The following is a 19585-nucleotide window of genomic DNA, read 5'->3' on the forward strand; positions in this document are numbered from 1 at the left end:
GGAACGAGCTGAATGACCACATGGCTGTTTTTTCAATGTCATTGAACGTGCCACATAGGTTGACACAGAGAATGAACTCTCCAAGTCCACTTTGACTTATCATGTAGCAAAATCACACACACGCCACACACACACACACACACACACACACACATGCACACACACAAACTTATTTTTCTAAAGCTTGCACCATAACAGATTATGTTATGCAAATCAGTGTGGTTGGTTATGGGTAAGGATGTTTTTGAATTCTGAAATAAATCAGAGTACTGTGGTGAATAACCGCAAAGACATTTTGCACTTTGTCATTTTTGTCATCATGTAGTAGAGGGAGAAAAAAATGTGTGCAAATATGGTTTAGAATACATCAAACATTATCCAAATATTTTCAGTGTAAATGGACAAAAGAGTCCTTTCAAATGGCACCTACTGGAGCGCTTCCAGTCTTTCTTCTTCTTTTTTTTTTGGATCAGTCATTCTGTGATTAATTTAAACGAGGAAAATTTTAAAGAGCTTCCCTTTCAATGTCTTCTTTAGTAATGATCTCTTTGTATGATTGGTCATCACGCACCTACCCACCAGACAGACTCCTGCATGTGGAAAATGTGACTCATTTGCACAGCATCTCAAACACACCTCACATATAAACATCGTAAACAAAGAACAATTTGTATGGAGCTGCTTCTGAAGATTATTAAATAAACTATCAACTATTACTTGCACTTTGTCTTCTTCTTAGCATCCATTTATCCATTCATCCCTTTTCTGTATGAGTTTTTTCTTTTCAGGGTAACTTGAGGAAACGGGTCCAAGACACACCCATTGGCACTAGATGTGCACCCATCAGGGTGGGTGCATGTTTCACTAATGGGTGTGAGCTCTTAATCATTTCTCAAGCTGAAGCCACCTACATGAGCCTGGGTGTGTCAGAGAAGGCTTAAAAACTGCGTCATTTAACTGAAACAGTCTGGATCATTCCTTGAGTCAGAGGAAGATTTTATGTCAGTAAGTAGAGGATGTCAATCATTGTTACTGGAGCGTGAGGATAAGAAAGGTAACAGAGAAAGGTAACGGTCAGACTTTACTCGACTAACAGCTCTTCTTTCATACCTTCTGATACAGTTTATCGGGATCAACAGAGATTTAAAGGTAAGTGAAGAGATCATGAGGAAAATAAGTTTTGTCCAAAGTCATTGACAAAAACTTTGGGAATGGTGCAAATTTTGTGTTTCATACATGTTCCCTTTTTATTCAGCTTATTCTCTACATGTTTCTGATGGAGAATCATAAACATTTCATAAGTTTCTTTTATTGGGAAACAAATCAAATGTGACCCTTCTTATCTTCTGAAATTCTTCCTGGCACAAGCGTCTGGGCTATATCCTGACTGATGAGGACCCATCCCTGCCTCATCACTGCACTTTTAAGGATTGATCATAGATTATAGATCAGACTAAGATCTAAAGAGTTTCCTGGATCCAAAATATTAATTTGATTATCTCCAAGCTGCATTGTTATCACTTTGCCTTTTGCGTCATCACACTGGAAAACACACAGATTGCCACCAAATTGCTCCTGGATTGTTGGTTTTTGAGGACATTCCTTAAACAGATCACAATCAGGCAGGATTTTGCCCAGAAGCTAAAATTCAGGATACCAGGAAGAAATGCAGAATTTATAAAGAAGTGTCTGTTCTTTAAATGCTGTGCATACATTTGCTGTAAGTCTTTGAACTTTATTAAAAGCTTGATTGTTTATTACTATATAAAAAATAGTGGCAGAAAAAAGTGGCAACCTGTATCAACACGTTGATATATGACATCAGTTTAATATTTATTTATTTATTTATTTTTAGATACAATGGCATCATCAGTCCCTGTATCCAAAGCTAGCACTGCCTTCTCTCTGGCTATGCTCAAAACGTTGAGTGAGGAGGACAGCACTGGAAACATCTTCTACTCTGGTCTCAGCGTCTCTGCAGCCCTCGCCATGCTGATGCTGGGGGCGAGGGGCAGCACAGCCACACAGATGTCAGAGGTAGAATATGCACATGTTGTAAAATACATACATGTTGTGGCACCCATTGGGATCAGAGCGTCTGCTTTCAAATATTATGGGAAGTGTGTGTGAATCTGTCTCATCAAGATAAAAAGAGGAAGGTGTGGTTTCAGGTGTTCGGGTAACTGAGTGCACAGTACAGTGATGTATGAAGGATTTAAAGGAGAGTAAAAGCAGGTTATTTTGTATTGAAAGGAGATAATAATAGGAGATCACAAATATATTTTAATACATTTTTATAATGGGGATAATGGGAAGGTCTGAGGAGGGTTTCTAGTGGAATTTTTTTTAACCCAGCAGGCAGAGTGGGGTGTGACAGGAGAAAGTGTCTGTGCAGGCATTCATTACTCACTTGGTTTCCCAGTGTCAGCAAAACAGGTAGGGAATGCTTGTGTTGGCTGAGGTTCAGGAAAGGAATAATGAATTCCACTGCACTGTGAAGCATGACATCAAACAGGAGACTTTGAATTTCAGTCAGGACAAGTTCCCGATTAGCTACTGGAATTAGACAAGAACAAGCCCAGGCAGGCTTTTTTTTCCCCTGTTAGTGTTTGCGACTTAAACACAAGTTGATATGGACAAAAAAATTGACAAACATAAAATATAATTGTTAACTTCTCAACCAAAGTTGTTAAACTATAATACATTTTCAACCTTTATGTTTTTTACTGTGTAAATGACAAAAATGATCAGCCTTTACCCTGCCCTGCTTTACACTACGTCCCATTTTTCTTTTTCATATTTTTATTGAGAGACAAGTGTACAGTGGTTTACAATGACAATACAATCTGTTCCCCTCACATATTTTTTTAGTTTTTCTTACATGAACAGATACGATAACACACACACACACACACACACACACACACACACACACACACACACACACACACACACACACACACACACACACACACACACACACTTAAATAAACAAACAAAACAAAACCTAATAAGAAACCCAAAACAAACACAAACAACAAACCCCAAAACAAACACAAAAAAAAAAAAAAGGGGGGGGGGGGAGAGATATGATATTAATCAGCAGGTAGAGCATTTAATGACTTGCAATAGTCTACGAAGGGGCCCCAGATATGATAAAATTCTCTGTATTTGCCCTTCGCCACAAGGCCTATCTTTTGCAATTTAAGAAATGACATCACATCTCTAAACCAAAAAGAAACTGAAGGTGGCTTTGAAGATTTCCAAAGGAGTAAGATGCAACGTCTAGCCAAAAGTGATGTAAAGGCTAAAATTTTGAAATGTGTAGGGTCGGTTAGACCAGTGTTGACTGGAAGCCCAAAAACAGCTAGAAAAGGGTCCATGCAGATTTGGGTCCCAAGAGCCTTGGAAAGAATAACTGAATACTGACTCCAGAAGCCATGGAGTCTTGGGCACAGAAAGAACATATGGCCTAGGTCACATGGGGTGGCATGACATCTCTCACACTGATCCATCACTTGTGGGTAAATCTCAGACAGACGAGACTTTGAATAGTAAACCCTGTACAATACCTTGAACTGGATAAGTTGTAACCTGGCACAGGACATACTATAACGGACATTGGATACTGCTTTCTCCCATTGCTGATCCGAAAAAATTACTCCTAACTCCCGCTCCCAAGCCCCCCTAATTTTAGCAACTGAATGGACATTTAAATCCATAAGTTGTTCATATATTAAAGATATAATTGAATTCTTATTGGGTTTAAGGGATAAGAATTCCTCCCATGGTTGGACATTAGGAAGAAGAGGGTAGGAGGGGAAGAGAGCAGAAGTGCAATGCCGTGCCTGAAAATAACGGAATAGATTGGTAGCCGGAAGATTTGTTTCTGAACACAGGTCTAAAAAAGTTAAGAAAGTGCCATCTTTATAGAGATCCTTAAAGGTATTAATACCATGATGCTTCCACTGTACATAGGTACCATCAATGAGGCCAGGAGTAAACAGATGGTTCTGCGTGATGGGCATGTGTACTGACGCAGAGATGTACTTAAAATGACTCCTGAGTTGTGACCAGACCCTTAGACTAGACTGTACCACGGGATTTTGGGTGAAATGAGAAGGCTTAAGTGGTAGTGGAGAGAACAATAAAGCTTCTAAGGATGAGGAAGTGCACAACAGGCGTTCCAGTTTACACCACAGCAGTTCTTGAGATTGAAGCTAATGGGTCAATTTGTGAATATGAGAGGACCAATAGTAAAATAAAAAGTTAGGCAAGGCAAGACCACCATCAAACATCAGTCTCTGCAATAATGATTTCCTCACCCTGGGATGTTTCCCTCCCCACAAAAACGATGTAACTAGCTGGTCTAACTTTTTGAAAAAAGCTTTAGGTAAAAATATAGGAATATTCTGAAACAGAAATAACAATCGAGGCAAAATGTTCATCTTTACAGCATTGATCTGACCAATTAGTGACAAAGGTAGTGAATTCCATCTCTGAAAATCTGATTGAATTTGAGTCATTAAAGGGGAGAAATTGGAAGAGTATAGAGAAGACAAAGTACGAGTCACGTTAACTCCCAAATATTTAAAGCCGGCAGGGCTAAGTCTAAAAGGAATGTCAGATTGTTTAAGTGTAAGACTTAAAGAATTTATGGGGAAACATTCACTTTTAAGAAGATTTATTTTGTAACCTGACAGAGAGCCGAACTTGTTTAATAGAGACACAATCGATGGTATGCTAGATAAGGGAGCAGAAACATATAGAAGCAGGTCATCTGCATACAAAGACAATTTTACGTCAAGGCCTGACCGGGAAATACCACGAAAATGAGGAAGGGCCTTCAAAGCTATAGATAGGGGTTCAATTACAATAGCAAAAAGTAGGTGGGACAGGGGGCAACCCTATCTCGTGCCGCGTGACAATGAGAAGTAGCCAGAGGAAACACCATTTGTCTATACACTGGCTTGGGGTGCCTTGTACAACAGTCGAATCCATGAAATGAATCTGTCCTTGAAACCAAATCTTTGTAAGACCGCAAAGAGAAAGCTCCACTCCACACGATCGAAAGCTTTCTCAGCATCAAGTGAGATAACTACTTCTGAATTAGTGGTCGAGTGTTGGGAAAGAATGACATTCAAAAGCGTGCGGACATTAAAGAACAGCTGGCGGCCTTTAATAAAGCCATTCTGTTCATCTGAAATAATAGTAGGAAGAACCTTTTCAAGGCGAATTGCTAAAATTTTAGCCAAGACTTTAACATCAACATTCAGCAGTGAAATAGGCCTATACGAGGTGCAAGACGTAGGATCCTTACCCTTCTTTAAGAGAACAGTAATTAGTGCTTGAGACAATGTAGGGGGCAATAGACCACGTTCAAAAGATTCATTATACACTGAAAGAAGTAGTGGGGCTAACTTGTCTATAAATGTTTTTAAAAATTCAACTGAAAACGCGTCAGGTCCTGGTGCCTTACTATTGTGCATGGTCTTGATTGCATGCACAATTTCATCCAACCTAAAAGGGGCATCTAATTGTTCAGCTATAACAGGATCGACAGTGGGCATTATAAGACCGTTAAAAAAAGAATCCATCTCAGAGGCGTCAGCAGCAGATTCAGATTCATATAGGGAGGAATAATACGTCTTAAACACCTCATTTACTTCCTTTGAATCAGAGACCAAGTTGCCTGCCGCATCTTTAATTTGAGAAATTAATCGAGAAGAGGCCTGACGTTTTAACTGATGGGCCAAAAGCCTTCTGGGCTTATCACCATGTTCATAATAAGTCGCACGCGCACGAAGTAAGAGTCGTTCAGCATCTGCTGTAGAAAGTAAATCAAATTCGGTCTGCAAGTCAAGTCGTCTTTTATGCAAATCAGGAGTGGGACTGTCAACAACCTGTCTATCTATGTCACAAATTCGTGTAGTCAAAGTTTGAAGTTTGGCTTTGTGGCTTTTAGTGGAATGGGCAGAGAAAGAAATTATTTGCCCGCGCACATATGCCTTGAGAGATTCCCAAAGCAATGACCTCATAACAGTATCGCTGTCGTTAAACACCATAAATTCATCAATTGCAGATTTGATAATGGTAACAAACCCCTCATCCGAAAGCAACAAAGAGTTAAATCTCCAGGGTGAGGAAAAAGAGGACTGGGCTATGAGCTTGATGTCAACGCTAAGTGGTGCGTGATCGGAAATGACAATAGGATGATACGTAGATGACAGTACTTTTGGAATAAGGGAACCGTCCACAAAAAAATAATCAATCCGCGAAAAGGACTGATGTACCTGAGAAAAGAAAGAGTACGCTCTGGTGGTAGGGTTAGAAAACCTCCAGGGATCTACAAAACCATTCTGAAACATAAACTCCGAAATAGACTTGGACATAGAGGATTGGGTCAGGGTCCGAGGATTCGAGCGATCTAAGGCAGGATCAATAACACAGTTTAAGTCACCACCCAATATCAAAAGATGAGTATCAAGGGAAGGGAGACTACTCAAAAATAGCATCATCTGTAAAACCTGGATTATCAAAATTTGGCGCATACACATTGACTAAGAGGACGGGTACATTGTACATGGTGCCTACAACAACCAAATATCCCCCGTTTTTGTCAGCTTTAATCTCAGAGGCTGTAAACTGTACCCTTCTGTTTATTAAGATCGCCACCCCCCTGGCTTTTGAATTAAACATTGAATGGAAAGTATGACCCACCCATGGGCACCTGAGCCTAAGATGATCCCGATTTCGCAAATGGGTCTCTTGCAAAAACATTAGATCACTCTTTAAACGTTTAAGAGGCGAGAATATTTTAGATCGTTTAATTGGGCTATTCATACCTTTGACATTCCTCTTTTTTTTCTTTTTTTTTTTTTTTTGCCTGTCCCATTTGGTTCTTTAGCCATCAGAATTGTTGTCTGAAGACCAACAAGGATACCCAATGGATTTAGTTTGCCAAATGGATCATCGTGGCATTGCCGTATTGGTCCATTTGGTCGATCTTTGTTTTTATTATTTATTATATTTTATTTTCAGATGTTACAGACGGGACAGACATGAGTGAGGGATAGGAAAGGGAGAAAGAAAGAGGAAGGAAAGGGAAAACAGAAGGGGAGAGGGACAGTGAGAAAGGGGGGGAGAAAAAAAAATAAAAATCTCCTGGATCACCTGTTGAGAGAAAAATAGAAAACAAGCAAAAAAAAAACAAAGCAACATACTAAACACAACACCACCGCATTAATCTAGCTAAGTGTAAACAGCAGTAAATACTAAATATTCAATGTTGTTGTGCAGCACGCAGGACAGATGTGCTTCGAAGTAGCGGCCAAGAAAGGTGTAATTTGGGTCTACGAGCAGTGAACACCCGTGTGCATACCTGTGTGGATCAGCGCGCTTGTATTCCGAAGGTTTCTCCATGTAACGATCTGCTAGGGAGTGTGGGGGGGCCACAGCCCCGTCCTCCAGGGTGTGAAGCGGGTATGGAGGAGATCAAAACTCCAGACATCCAGAGGCCCCCAGAACACAAGAGACCATGGAAGACCAACAGAGGGGCAGCCGCGCCACTGTTCCAGTAAGAGCTGAGGAGAGTCCCAGATGAGGGTTCACTCAGCAGCCGCGGAGCAGAAGCCAGGGGGGGTTGCAGTGACGCGCCCATGAGCTCTGCCGGCCCCCAGCTGTGCCTGAGTGACCGAGCCCCAGGCCGAGAGGCCGGGGGCACCCCACCTCCGAAGGGGCCCGAGCGAGCCCCAGGCTCCAGGCCCCAATAAGCGGCCGCCAAGGAGTGAGCCGGTGTGTACCCGGACGCCCACCCCCAGACACAAAGAACCACCAACGCACCGACACCTGAGGGAGTCCGCCACCGGCAGGGGAAGTGGTGGTGGGTGGAGATAGGCCTCCAAACCTTGGAGGGCCTGAGATGTCCCCAAAGAGGTGGCGTCTGATACCCAACCTGACATATAGACACAGACATACAGGCACACACAGACACAAACATCCATTCCCACCCTCATGCTCTCATGTGCACTTACTCCACACTCAACCAACGTGGAGACAGACATAAAGAGACGCTGTACACACGATCACACTCCCCAAGCATACTCTACAAACCGGGTCTAGGTACCCTTGCCCCTGGAGGGGGGAACTGCACCCAGACCCAGGTGGTGTTACCCTTTTCCCTGCGGTGGGGAGAGGCAGACCACCCCGACTCCGTAGCAGCAGGGAGGCCCCACACCCCAGACCGCAGTCGGACGGCCAACTCCTCTTAGCCCTCCCGCTCCAGCAGGCCGCAGAGAACGGGGGTGGGAGAAGACTCCAAACCTCCCTCCACCCGCTCATTGTAGTGTTGATGCATGTGTGTTCTAAGGTGCAATCTTCAACTGGTGGGGGAGATGGTCACATCTTGCAGGAGCTCTCCTCTCTTCAGGAACTCTCTCTGCAGGAGGGGGAGATACAGGAGAGGTGGAGGAAGATCTCAGCCTGGGCGTTTACTGTCTTATGTAGTCTGGAAGATGAGTGGATGGTGGGGTGGGTGCAGTTTTCTCTGTGGTGGGGTTGGGTGGACTGTCCCGGGCTCTGTGGGGCCGGGGGGCGCTGCTGCACTGGGCCTCGGTCTGGATGGGCCTGGGCCCCCTTTCCCTGGCGGGTCGCGGAGTATGGGAGTGCCTACTGGGGTCAGCGGGGGAGCTGGCCCCAGGGAGGGGTTACCTGCCCCTCCCTTCCTTCCCTCCCCATCTCCAGCTGCCTCCCTCTTCCAGCTCCACCACAACCACCCACACATGCAGGGCCTTGGAGTAGGGGTATGTCACCAGGGTGCAGAGGAGGCTACCCCCCCCGTCCCCCCCCCCCCCCCCCGTCCCCCCGTCCCCTTCTGGCTGCCTCTGCCTCAATTTTATCCCACAACTTAGACATTCACATTATTCACACTCTCATTACACATACATATAGGATCTTGGGGGTGGGCACAATCACGGAGTCCAAATTACCATCAGGGTGTATACCTCACCCCTGGCGTCGTTGCCCACCTCTCAATTTTAAATACACTTAGACATTAAGGGCTATCAGGAGGGACTATGCGCTTACCTGCTGCTCCCTGGCAGGTAGCTCCATGCCCTCCTGGGTTTTAATTGTACCTTTGACATTCCAAGTTAAAAATCTAATACCACTATTGCCTAAGGACTGACCTGAAGTACTGGTCATTGCAGAAAGATAAAAGAGAAAATACTTATTTCTTCACCCCCAAAGAAAGAACAAGTGGGAAAAACACACTCACACAAACACACAACGCAAACCCACAACAACAGAAGTACAGCTTCAGAATAAAAATAATAATAACACGTCAAATGCACCCTCCCGCCTCCCCCCTGCACAGCAAAAGCCCCCATCCCCAAACGATGGAGACGGCAGTGCACGCTCCCACCCGGAGCAATCTGAACAAAAACGCTCCCGACTACGAAACGAACCGTGTCAAACCAAAGCTCCAACAGAGTCATTTCTCAATAGATTAAAAGGCACAAATAAAATAAAAATAACCCAATTATACTTTACTATTAGACAGGTAAAACAAAACAAGTGTTTGGCAGAGTAACAAACTTAGCTTACCACAATGATGTTTGGATTTGGATCATGCGCTATTTCAAACAAACAAACATTGTCCCGCTATATTTTTTATCGCGTGGTTATTGTCTTAATATATTCCTTGGCCTCATCTGGCGAGACGAAGTCGCGCTGCATTCCTTGATAAGTGATCCGTAGTCTTGCCGGATAGAGGATCCCAAATCGGACTCCCTGGATGCCGCGAAGCTGGCGACGGACCTCATTGAAAGCCGCACGGGCCCGCGCTGTCTTAGCGGTGTGGTCGGGGAACACAGAAATGGTCATATTATTTATCTGCACCCTCTGCAGCTCCCTGGCCTTCTGGAGAATCCTAGCACAGTCAGCGTAATAGTGCAGCTTCACAACCATAGCACGGGGGCGTTCACCGGTGTTAGGTTTGGGGGCCAAAGTTCGGTGGGCTCTGTCTACAAGCGGCTCCTTCCCAAGCTGAAATGCCTCCATCAACAGCACGGACACATCTGTAGCGGACAGGACGTTCTCCTCTGGCACACCAACAATGCGTATATTATTGCGGCGAGACCTGGACTCCAAATCCTCGCATTTATTCTCCAATTTGGCCAACTCCTTTGACATCGCATCCACTTTGGCTTGGAGGTGGACAATATCATCCGTGCATGTGGAGAGAGACTGTTCCATCTCCGTAACTGTGCTTCTGAGGCCAGCGAATTCCTGCCGCATGGTAGTTATATCTGAGGAAAGGTCCGTTTTTAGTTGCTGTATGTCGGACCTGATAGACGTGAGATTCTCCGCAAACGCTGTCGTCAGTTCCTTTTTAAACAGTGCTGAAATTTCTTCACTAAGTTCAGAGAGGAGTTCAGCCTTCGTGAATTTTTCCGTATCGACGAGCGGCGTGTCGGGTGACCCAGGCAGTGGCGAAGTTTTACCACGAGGCGGGGATGCAGTGTTAGCAGCAGGCCGCAAGTTTGGCTGAGAGGTGCTTGCGCTCTTATTAACCTTACGCGACATTGTAAACACAAAAAGCAAAAACAGTCTTGTCTCGGAACTGAACAAAAAGAAAAAACCCGTCAAAATGTGCCTGGAAATGCTAGATAATAACTAGACTCTGCAGGAGCTACGCTCGGTGCGACCTACGCCATAGTCACATAAACCGGAAGTCCCACTACGTCCCATTTTTAAGCTCAACATTCTTGTTTGAATATTTTAATATTATCTGTAGTTCCATCCCACTTGTCAGATTTAGACCTAGCATTGCACAAATTTGATGAACTAATAAAATATATTGTACTGAATAAACAACTCGGCATTATAAGGTAAATGAGTTTCAACCATTTCGACAAGTTTACTTATCTTAATGAATTAAGCTCATTCTATTTTGCCTAGGTTGCTGTTTTAGTTCAGTGTTTCTTAGATCTCTTTGTTTCATCACCCTCTCTGTTTAAGTCTCCCTCCTAGGTTTGTCATGTTGAGTCTGCGTGTCTTAACTTGTCGTGTTTCTTGTCTGCATGTCCTGTGTTGTCAAGTTCGTGTCATATCTCCATCCTGTTATGTTTCCTGTTTTATTTTGAAGAGATCGGGTGTCCCATGTTCATTGTGTTTAGTTTCACTTCCCGTGTGGCATCATTATATTCATTCTAATCAGCTGTTTCCCCGTGTGTTTCCGCTTCCCCTGATCACCTCCTGTGTGCACTTAATGGCTGTATCCCAATTCAAGGTCTGCAGCCTTAAAGTACGCAGCCTCAACGATCCTCAAGGGCCGCATACTTAAAGACCGCTAAGGCCGGAAGTGCGAGGCTTGTGAAATGGGACGGTCTAGCCGCCGTTGCGCTGCCCAGGTTGCCTAGCAACCATGATACTAACAGCTGGAAACGTGTCATACAACTTTGTTTGACAGAAATGAAGGAGAAAATCTTTTGTTCATTTGTTTGTTTGTTTCTACAAGAGCTTTGATCATTCTCTGTAAGATTAAGCTCAGCTATTGAACGGCGTATATTTTAAAGTAAAGGCTTTAAAACCAAGTTAGTACAAACGTCACTAATGTTACATAACTTTGCCGACATGTGGCCAACAGTAATGTTTTAATGTTCTTCATTATTAAACATCTGCACATAAATAAGTGACATAATATTCAGTACTTAAAGTCTACTCTTCGGCCGCCCCTCATCCGCCGTTTTTTTCGGCAAAATTATCCATACCCACCGCCGCGTTATGCATTCTGGGATATGTTGGGCCACGAAGTCTACACCGCCACGTCCTTAAAATTCAGGGAAATGACGGACGCATTTGAGGGCCGCATTTCGAGCAGCCTTCGAATTGGGACAGCCTTCGTCGCGTCGCGGTGACGTAATCGGCCTTAAAATGCGGCCTTTAAGGCTGCAGACCCTGAATTGGGATACAGCCAATCTGTGCGCTTTCATGCCTCATCCACTTTTAAAGGTTTTTCATGTTTATTTTCTCCACGTCACATTTTTTTATGTTTAGGATATTTTGTGTTTTCTTTCTAGTTTTCCCCGGTTCAGGTTATTGTTTAGCTTTGAATTGATTTCGCCTTTTTATTTTTGTACTGCTTAATCAGCCATAATAAATGGCGCTTTTTCTGTTAGAATCAAGTTTTGTTTTTGCGTGTCTGCATTTGGATTCTCCTCCTCACTCCACACAGTCAGCTTCCGCCCAACTGTGACAATAATATATAATGTTCCACATAGAGAAACAATATATATTTTTACAGCCTTGTACTCCTTAGTAACATTTAAAGGCAGAGGTTTTACTCATAATGATATATTTCTACTGCACAGTGCTGCTATTTACTGAAGAAGTGAACTGTAATTCAATTCAATTCAATTTTATTTATATAGCACCAAATCACAACAAAAGTCGCCTCAAGGTGCTTCATAGATACAGAGAAAAACCCAACAATCATATGACCCCCTATGAGCAAGCACTTTGGCGACAGTGGGAAGGAAAAACTCCCTTTTAACAGGAAGAAACCTCCGGCAGAACCAGGCTCAGGGAGGGGCGGGGCCATCTGCTGCGACTGGTTGGGGTGAGAGAAGGAAGACAGGATAAAGACATGCTGTGGAAGAGAGACAGAGGTTAATAACAGATATGATTCAATGCAGAGAGGTCTATTAATACATAGTGAGTGAGAAAGGTGACTGGAAAGGAAAAACTCAATGCATCATGGGAATCCCCGGCAGCCTATGTCTATTGCAGCATAACTAAGGGAGGATTCAGGGTCACCTGCTCCAGCCCTAACTATATGCTTTAGCAAAAAGGAAAGTTTTAAGCCTAATTTTGAAAGTAGAGATAGTTTCTGTCTCCCGAATCCAAACTGGAAGCTGGTTCCACAGAAGAGGGGCATTAAAACTGAAGGCTCTCCCTCCTATTCTACTTTTAAATACTCTAGGAACAACAAGTAGGCCTGCAGAGCGAGAGCGAAGTGCTCTAATAGGGTGATATGGTACTATACGACTGCAAGGTTCCTCACAGCGTTACTGGAGGCCAAGGTAACACCATCCAGAGTAAGAATCTGGTTAGATACCATATTTCTAAGATTTTCAGGGCCGAGTACAATAACCTCAGTTTGATCTGAATTAAGAAGCAGAAAGTTAGCAGCCATCCAGGTCTTTATGTCTTTAAGACATTCCTGCAGTTTAACTAATTGGTGTGTGCTACCTGGCTTCATGGATAGATAGAGCTGGGTGTCATCTGCATAGCAGTGAAAATTTATGCTATGTCTTCTAATGATGCTGCCTGAGGGAAACATGTATAATGTAAACAGAATTGGTCCTAGCACTGAACCCTGTGGAACTCCATAATTAACCTCAGTGTGTGAAGAGGACTCTCCATTTACATGTACAAATTGGAGTCTATAAGATAGATATGATACAAACCAAACTGTACACTGGTAAACTGTTACAGTATTGGTCCGTGCAACCGACAAAAGAAACAAAGCCCCCCCCCAAAAAAACAAACAAAACAAAACAAACAAACAAACAAAACTGCTGATGGTTATACAGGAGTATGGATTACAGAATGATTACATCAATCATGTCATTTCACTACATATCTGGCAAACAGATCATGATTTGTGTACAAAGGCTGGTTTTGCTCCTATCAGTATTATATGTGGAATATAAGTAGATATTGAAAGTGCAAATAAAAGCAGATGATCTTTGCCAAAGCAAGGGGAAAATTTGTGGCTTTAATAACAGTAGTCGTTAATATTTTACCACAGAATAAAGCCCAGAAACCCAATATTACAATAATAAGCTATTATGGTGATTCAGCTAAACCATTTAGACAAAGCTTCACAGTTCAAATGGAAATAAACTAAAAACTGTTGCAAAATAAACCAGAGAGTTTCTCAAGACAAGAAATGGGATATTCTTCAATGGCCAAGTCTGTGATCACATGGCTTGTTAAGTATGTGTCAACGTCCAGTACAATACTGTATGAATATAATAATGTATTTCTACCTGAGAGTTTTTGGTTTGGTGCAGAATATGTACATGCATGGCTTCTAGGCTGCCGAATACTTTCATTACCATATATAACATAGAGGAGAGGTGAAATGTGTCCATAACCCTCCATATTTCTTTAACCTTAAATTTGAGACTTTTTGTCATGTGGATTTATTTTTTTATTTCCAAAAGGGAAGCAGGTCACCACAGAATGTCTGCTCAAACATATTTATATCCAAATAACATGTGTAATGCATGCATGCATTCACATATTCACACACAAACAAACTATGAAAATGTCAACAGTGATTCCTCCCTCACAGGTCCTCGGCTTTACTGAGGTTGAAAAACTAAAGCCGGCAGAAGAGAAACCGACACAAACACAGTCAGAAACGTCGTCGTCGCTACAGACGCCAATGCAGACCCTGATGCAGACACGGATGCAGACGCGGACGCAGATGCAGACGCAGATTCAGCAGCAAACCAGACTGCCGGGCTACCTGCGCAAGGTGGTAACAAAGCGAATAACTGTGATCTGACAGGGAAATTCAAGGTTTTAGCTCCAGAGTATCTCACACCAAACTTCCCACCACATATATCCAACACATAGCTAACACCTTAAAACAGAATTAGTAGAAAGCAGATTTATGCAGCAGGTGAAAAGTTCATTGTCAACAAAAGCGTAACATCATACATGTTCTAAATGTTTAACATATTTGAGCGTTTGTTGCGTCTGTTTGTGCTTTTTCTGTATTCTTTCCAAAAGATGCAGGAGGCCTTGTAAATACAGATTACTACTGAGCTCTTCAGTTCCTTAAGACTTTGAATCCAATCATTCAGTGGATGTTAGTGATGAGAAAGCTATTACCAAATGAAAATAAACTAACATTGATACATTCAAAAAGGCCAATGCAGAGTTATGTTAGCCATATTAACTGTCTTTCATCTGTCTTTTGTTCATCGTGGCTTTATAACACGTAAGTCTTCTCTGGCTGTTCACAGTGTCTGAAACCCCAGACCGACGAGGATGATGTCCACGCCAAGTTTGCCAAACTACTAACTGATCTGAACAAGGCTGATGCTCCATACTCCCTCAGTCTTGCCAACAGACTTTACGGGGATCGGTCCTACACGTTTCTCGAGGTGTGAGAGGAAACCTGTTGTTACTTAGACTTACAATAAATGACTAACCTGTGCAGTGAGCCCTGTTATAAGTCATGAGACCAAAGCTGTGCACGTTTCTCCCTGCTCCCTGGATTTTCACTTACACAAAGTTTAGGACAGTAATGCTAATTTAATACCATGAAGTTGGCTACATCTAGTCAGTAGTAGTGGTAGTACAAGTTCACTGTATTTACTGGAAACATTTCACAAGAATATGTTCTATGATAAAAAACAGACAAGTCTTCATAAAACACAGCAATAAAATAGAAACATTTGCATTAAAACTAAATGACACAAAAACAGTAAAACTGAAAAAATAGAACTAAACAGATAAAACAAAAATGAAATATAATCATTTTACAGTTTTATTTATTTACAGTTCATAACAAGAGACAAGGCACCATTTCTCTCCTTTGTGTTCCAGTCATCACAGCAGATTAAACTTTTAAAACATTTGCAAATAGTATAAAGAAATATATAAAGAAGTAAAACACTAATTTATTAATACTTAGAAATACTAAAACTTACATTTGTCAGCAAAAACTGCTGCCATCTGAACCGAAACGTTACAAACCAGCTTACCCACAATCTGTGTATTTTTCTATGCTGGCTACTTAAATTGGCATCCAACAAGCTATTTGCTTTAATCTTTTATTAGACAAAGGCTGACTGGTTAGTTCAAGCTTCAACTGCATCCAAAGGACTGAAAATGTTTTAACACAGTGACTGAACTTGATTGAAGTCTCCGTAGTTTGTTGAATCTGTTTCGAGTGACTTATTTCCACAATTCCAGGAATTTTTAAAAGGCACCAAAAAGCATTACAACGCTGAGCTCGAGTCTGTGGACTTCAAAGGAAATGCAGAGGAGGCCAGGGTCCACATCAACAGCTGGGTGGAGAAGCAGACACAAGGTAAGCATAATGTAACTTTAAATGATCTCCACTGTAAATCCTTGGGGATCAGTTGTGTTGTGTTCAGTTGAGACATTATTACCGGATTGTCCACCGTCCACATTATTTTCTGTTTCCAGTTCTTCCAGTCTAATTTCTATTCAGTATTAAGCAGCACTATCTCTGGGTTTTACTGTTTGGTTTCATGCTATTAATAAAACCATCACAGCAGTATGTTGCTGTAAATAGCAGGCCAATTCTTCTATTCTTATTATATTATGTGATGGGTACTTCTACTTTGATCACTTGTGTCTTTAACATATTTTTATTTTTCAGGCCCATTTAGGATTGGCTGCTATTGATTCTATATCTTTATATTATCTTAAGTGCAGCAGGAAATTCATTCATTGTTTTTATAAAAGCGCGATACAAATACAGGCCATTTATAAATCTACCATCTATAATAATAGGATACAAGGACTTTCTATGAGGGTTATAGGACTGTGGTGCCACCTGCTGGAAATGAGACATCTTAATCCCAGTTGAAAGAAGACATTATTTTTGTAGGAGCCATTTTTGGGTTGATACCTTATGTTGCCGCTAGAGGTAACCTTTTTAAGTTTCTTTTTTTTAAACTTTATTTAATAAACAATGAGTATACAACATACGAACAGATGAAGTATACAAAACAACAGAACATGAACACAAAAAGCCAAGAGTAAAAGAAAAAGGTAACAATTATAAGAATACACATACATGTATTGTTTTGAGAGCCTTTGTGTTGGTGGAGTCTGATATTGATTGTATGTACATTTCCACATCCTTAAAATAATGACAGAAATATGGTGTTTTGTTAGTAAACTTACATTTATGGATAAAAAATGTAGCTAAAAGTATGAACAAATTTATCATAAAAAACATTTCTCATACTTCTTGGGGAACTTAAACAAACAGAATAAAACATTTTCCCATCGTAAAGAAAACTCCCTTAAAATATGGACAATAACAAACCTGCTAAATTCCTTCCAGAATCTCTGTGTAAAAGAACAGTACCAAAAAAGATGTGTCACAGTTTCTGGATGATCCCCACAGAAAGTACAATTAGTATTTATGTCCCTTTTACATTTGACCATGTAGTGACTGGCTGGATAACATTTATGTAGAGTTTTAAATGAGACTTCTTTCACCTTATTTACAATCAAATATTTATGGGGGACCATCCAGACTGTCTTCCACTTGATATCTGGAACATATCGGTTCCAATAAGATGTTATATATGGGAGAGAGACGATATCTTCTTGGAATAAACTACGTATTCTCTTATTGCTGTTACCAAGTTCCTGTGAAAAGCAGATTTTTCCTATTGGTGACTCAGCTGGATCGGGGAGAGTGACTGAGGCAGATATTGAGCTGTCAGTGTTTTTATATAACATTAAAGTCCCTGAGGGTGTGGCACCAAGCACCACTGAGGATTCCACCTTTTTAAGTTCCTGTATGGTAGGTTTATGTAAGGTATTTAAGGTGGACGCACGTAATCAGCGTCAGGTGTGTTGTTAATCATAAGAAGGCAAAACGTTTGTGACCGCTGCGCTTTTATCTTAAAATGTTTGGAACAAAGACCAAAAAGGACAAGATAAGTACTGCTGGAGTTATTGGACTGTTTAATTAATTCATGCATACCAGAAGCATCGCGTCACCCCCGCTAACAACCACCTCAGTGGCTTCAAGCCTACGCTTGAATTTTTGTTTTTTGTTCCCTGTTATACTGATCATAAAGCTTTTCCCCCCTTTTTTAAAATAAAAACCATCTTGCTGTTGCCCTGTTTTCTGATTTTATAGCTGAAGATGTTGTACAGTAACTAGTGCATCTTTGGTAATAGTTAATAGTTTTCATAAATTCTTTTTACCAGATAAAATCAAGGACTTGCTAAGCCAGGATGCAGTGGGTAGCCTGACGAAGCTGGTTCTCGTGAATGCCATTTACTTCAAGGGCAGCTGGAACACGCAGTTTAAGGAGGAGAAGACTGCTGATGTGCATTTTCGACTGAACAAGGTAACAGTGCAGAAAGGCAGCATAGGATGGTGCAGTTATACTTTGATCTGTCATACTACAAACGAGCTGTGGACTTTGCTGAATGAGAACATAAAGCCTGGAGCTCTGAGGGGATAAAATCGTGCTTTTAGGACGATCACTTTCCAACTTTATGCAGTTATGCAATGCAGTTTATTATTCATGTAATATCCAATAAGTTCTCAAATAAATCTCAAACAACAGCACATCACAAACTTCGACTAACAAGAACAAGTTGTGTTGTGACGTGTGCTCTACATCCAAATCCACTCAATGGCTGGAATAAAACCATGACAGAACTTTTTGAGATCATTTTGAGACTAAACACAAAAAACATTTCTCTTGTCTCCCCTATTTTTCAGAACGACACTAAGCCGGTGAAGATGATGCAGCAGAAAAGTAAATTTCCTTTTGCGACCATTCCTGAGGCCAACTGCAAGGTAACATCCATCACTTTCAGCTTATTACAGGATTTCACCAGCATGATCTAAAACTTGTCTTTTACAAATATCAGCCTAAATTTCTAGATTAGGAAGTCAGATCATCTTTGATGGAGTAATAAATAAAAACAATGTTTCTGGACAGATTCTTGAGATGCCGTATAAAGGAAATGACCTCAGCATGCTCATATTCCTGCCTAATGACATAGAAGATGATACCACAGGCTTGGAAAAGGTAAGATGCACTTACCAGTACTTTAATGTCCAGTTTCAATCAGACAAGCTAGTGACACTGTATCCACACAGCTGGAGAAGGAGCTGACCTATCAGAACTTTGTGGACTGGACTCGCCCAGACATGATGAGCCCCAACGAGGTTGATGTCAAGCTCCCTCGATTTAAGATGGAGGAGAAGTATGACTTGGAGAAAATCCTGACCAACATGGGAATGGAGAACGCTTTTGACATCTACAAGAGAGACTTCTCTGGTGAGAAATATTGCACCAATGAGACACACTGAATCAATTATACAGTTATATTGAGAGCACAAAAACTGCAAAACATCATCTGGTAAAGAATAAAACACAACTGATTTCTGGGCTCTTCATCTACTAGGAATGTCTCCAGCAAATGACCTGATAGTGTCCAAAGTTGTCCACAAGGCTTTCGTGGATGTAAATGAAGAAGGAACTGAGGCTGCTGCTGCCACTGGGGTTGACATGGAAGTCCGCTCTATAACGATTCCCGCTGAGTTTGTTGCCGACCATCCCTTCATCTTCTTCATCCGACATAAACCCACCAAGAGCATTCTCTTTGTGGGCCGGTACTGCTCACCCGAGTAAACACGAGCTGACATTGACATGAATTAAACATAAAACATTATATACAGTATAAGATTTTGTAAGGTAAACCTAGTTCATACAAATGAAGTAAAGAAAAGTTATTAAAACAAAACGTGCCTTGCTGTTTATTCTTTCAGTGT

General features: G+C 41.7%; 1 protein-coding gene across 1 annotated transcript; it reads left to right on the forward strand.

Annotated features, from left to right (window-relative positions):
- The first annotated feature begins 939 nt into the window (after window positions 1–939).
- On the forward strand, window positions 940–19557 carry LOC101478285 (leukocyte elastase inhibitor). The gene is made up of 11 exons (XM_024803686.2): window positions 940–1005; window positions 1123–1149; window positions 1856–2037; window positions 14363–14548; window positions 15042–15182; window positions 15997–16114; window positions 18004–18146; window positions 18527–18604; window positions 18750–18839; window positions 18911–19091; window positions 19219–19557. Exons 3-11 carry the CDS (start codon window positions 1861–1863, stop codon window positions 19443–19445), a joined length of 1341 nt encoding a protein of 446 aa, XP_024659454.2. The 5' UTR covers window positions 940–1005; window positions 1123–1149; window positions 1856–1860; the 3' UTR covers window positions 19446–19557.
- Window positions 19558–19585: the final 28 nt, after the last annotated feature.

The sequence above is a fragment of the Maylandia zebra genome, linkage group LG9, assembly GCF_041146795.1.
Source record: "Maylandia zebra isolate NMK-2024a linkage group LG9, Mzebra_GT3a, whole genome shotgun sequence".
Classification (NCBI taxonomy): Eukaryota; Metazoa; Chordata; class Actinopteri; order Cichliformes; family Cichlidae; genus Maylandia; species Maylandia zebra.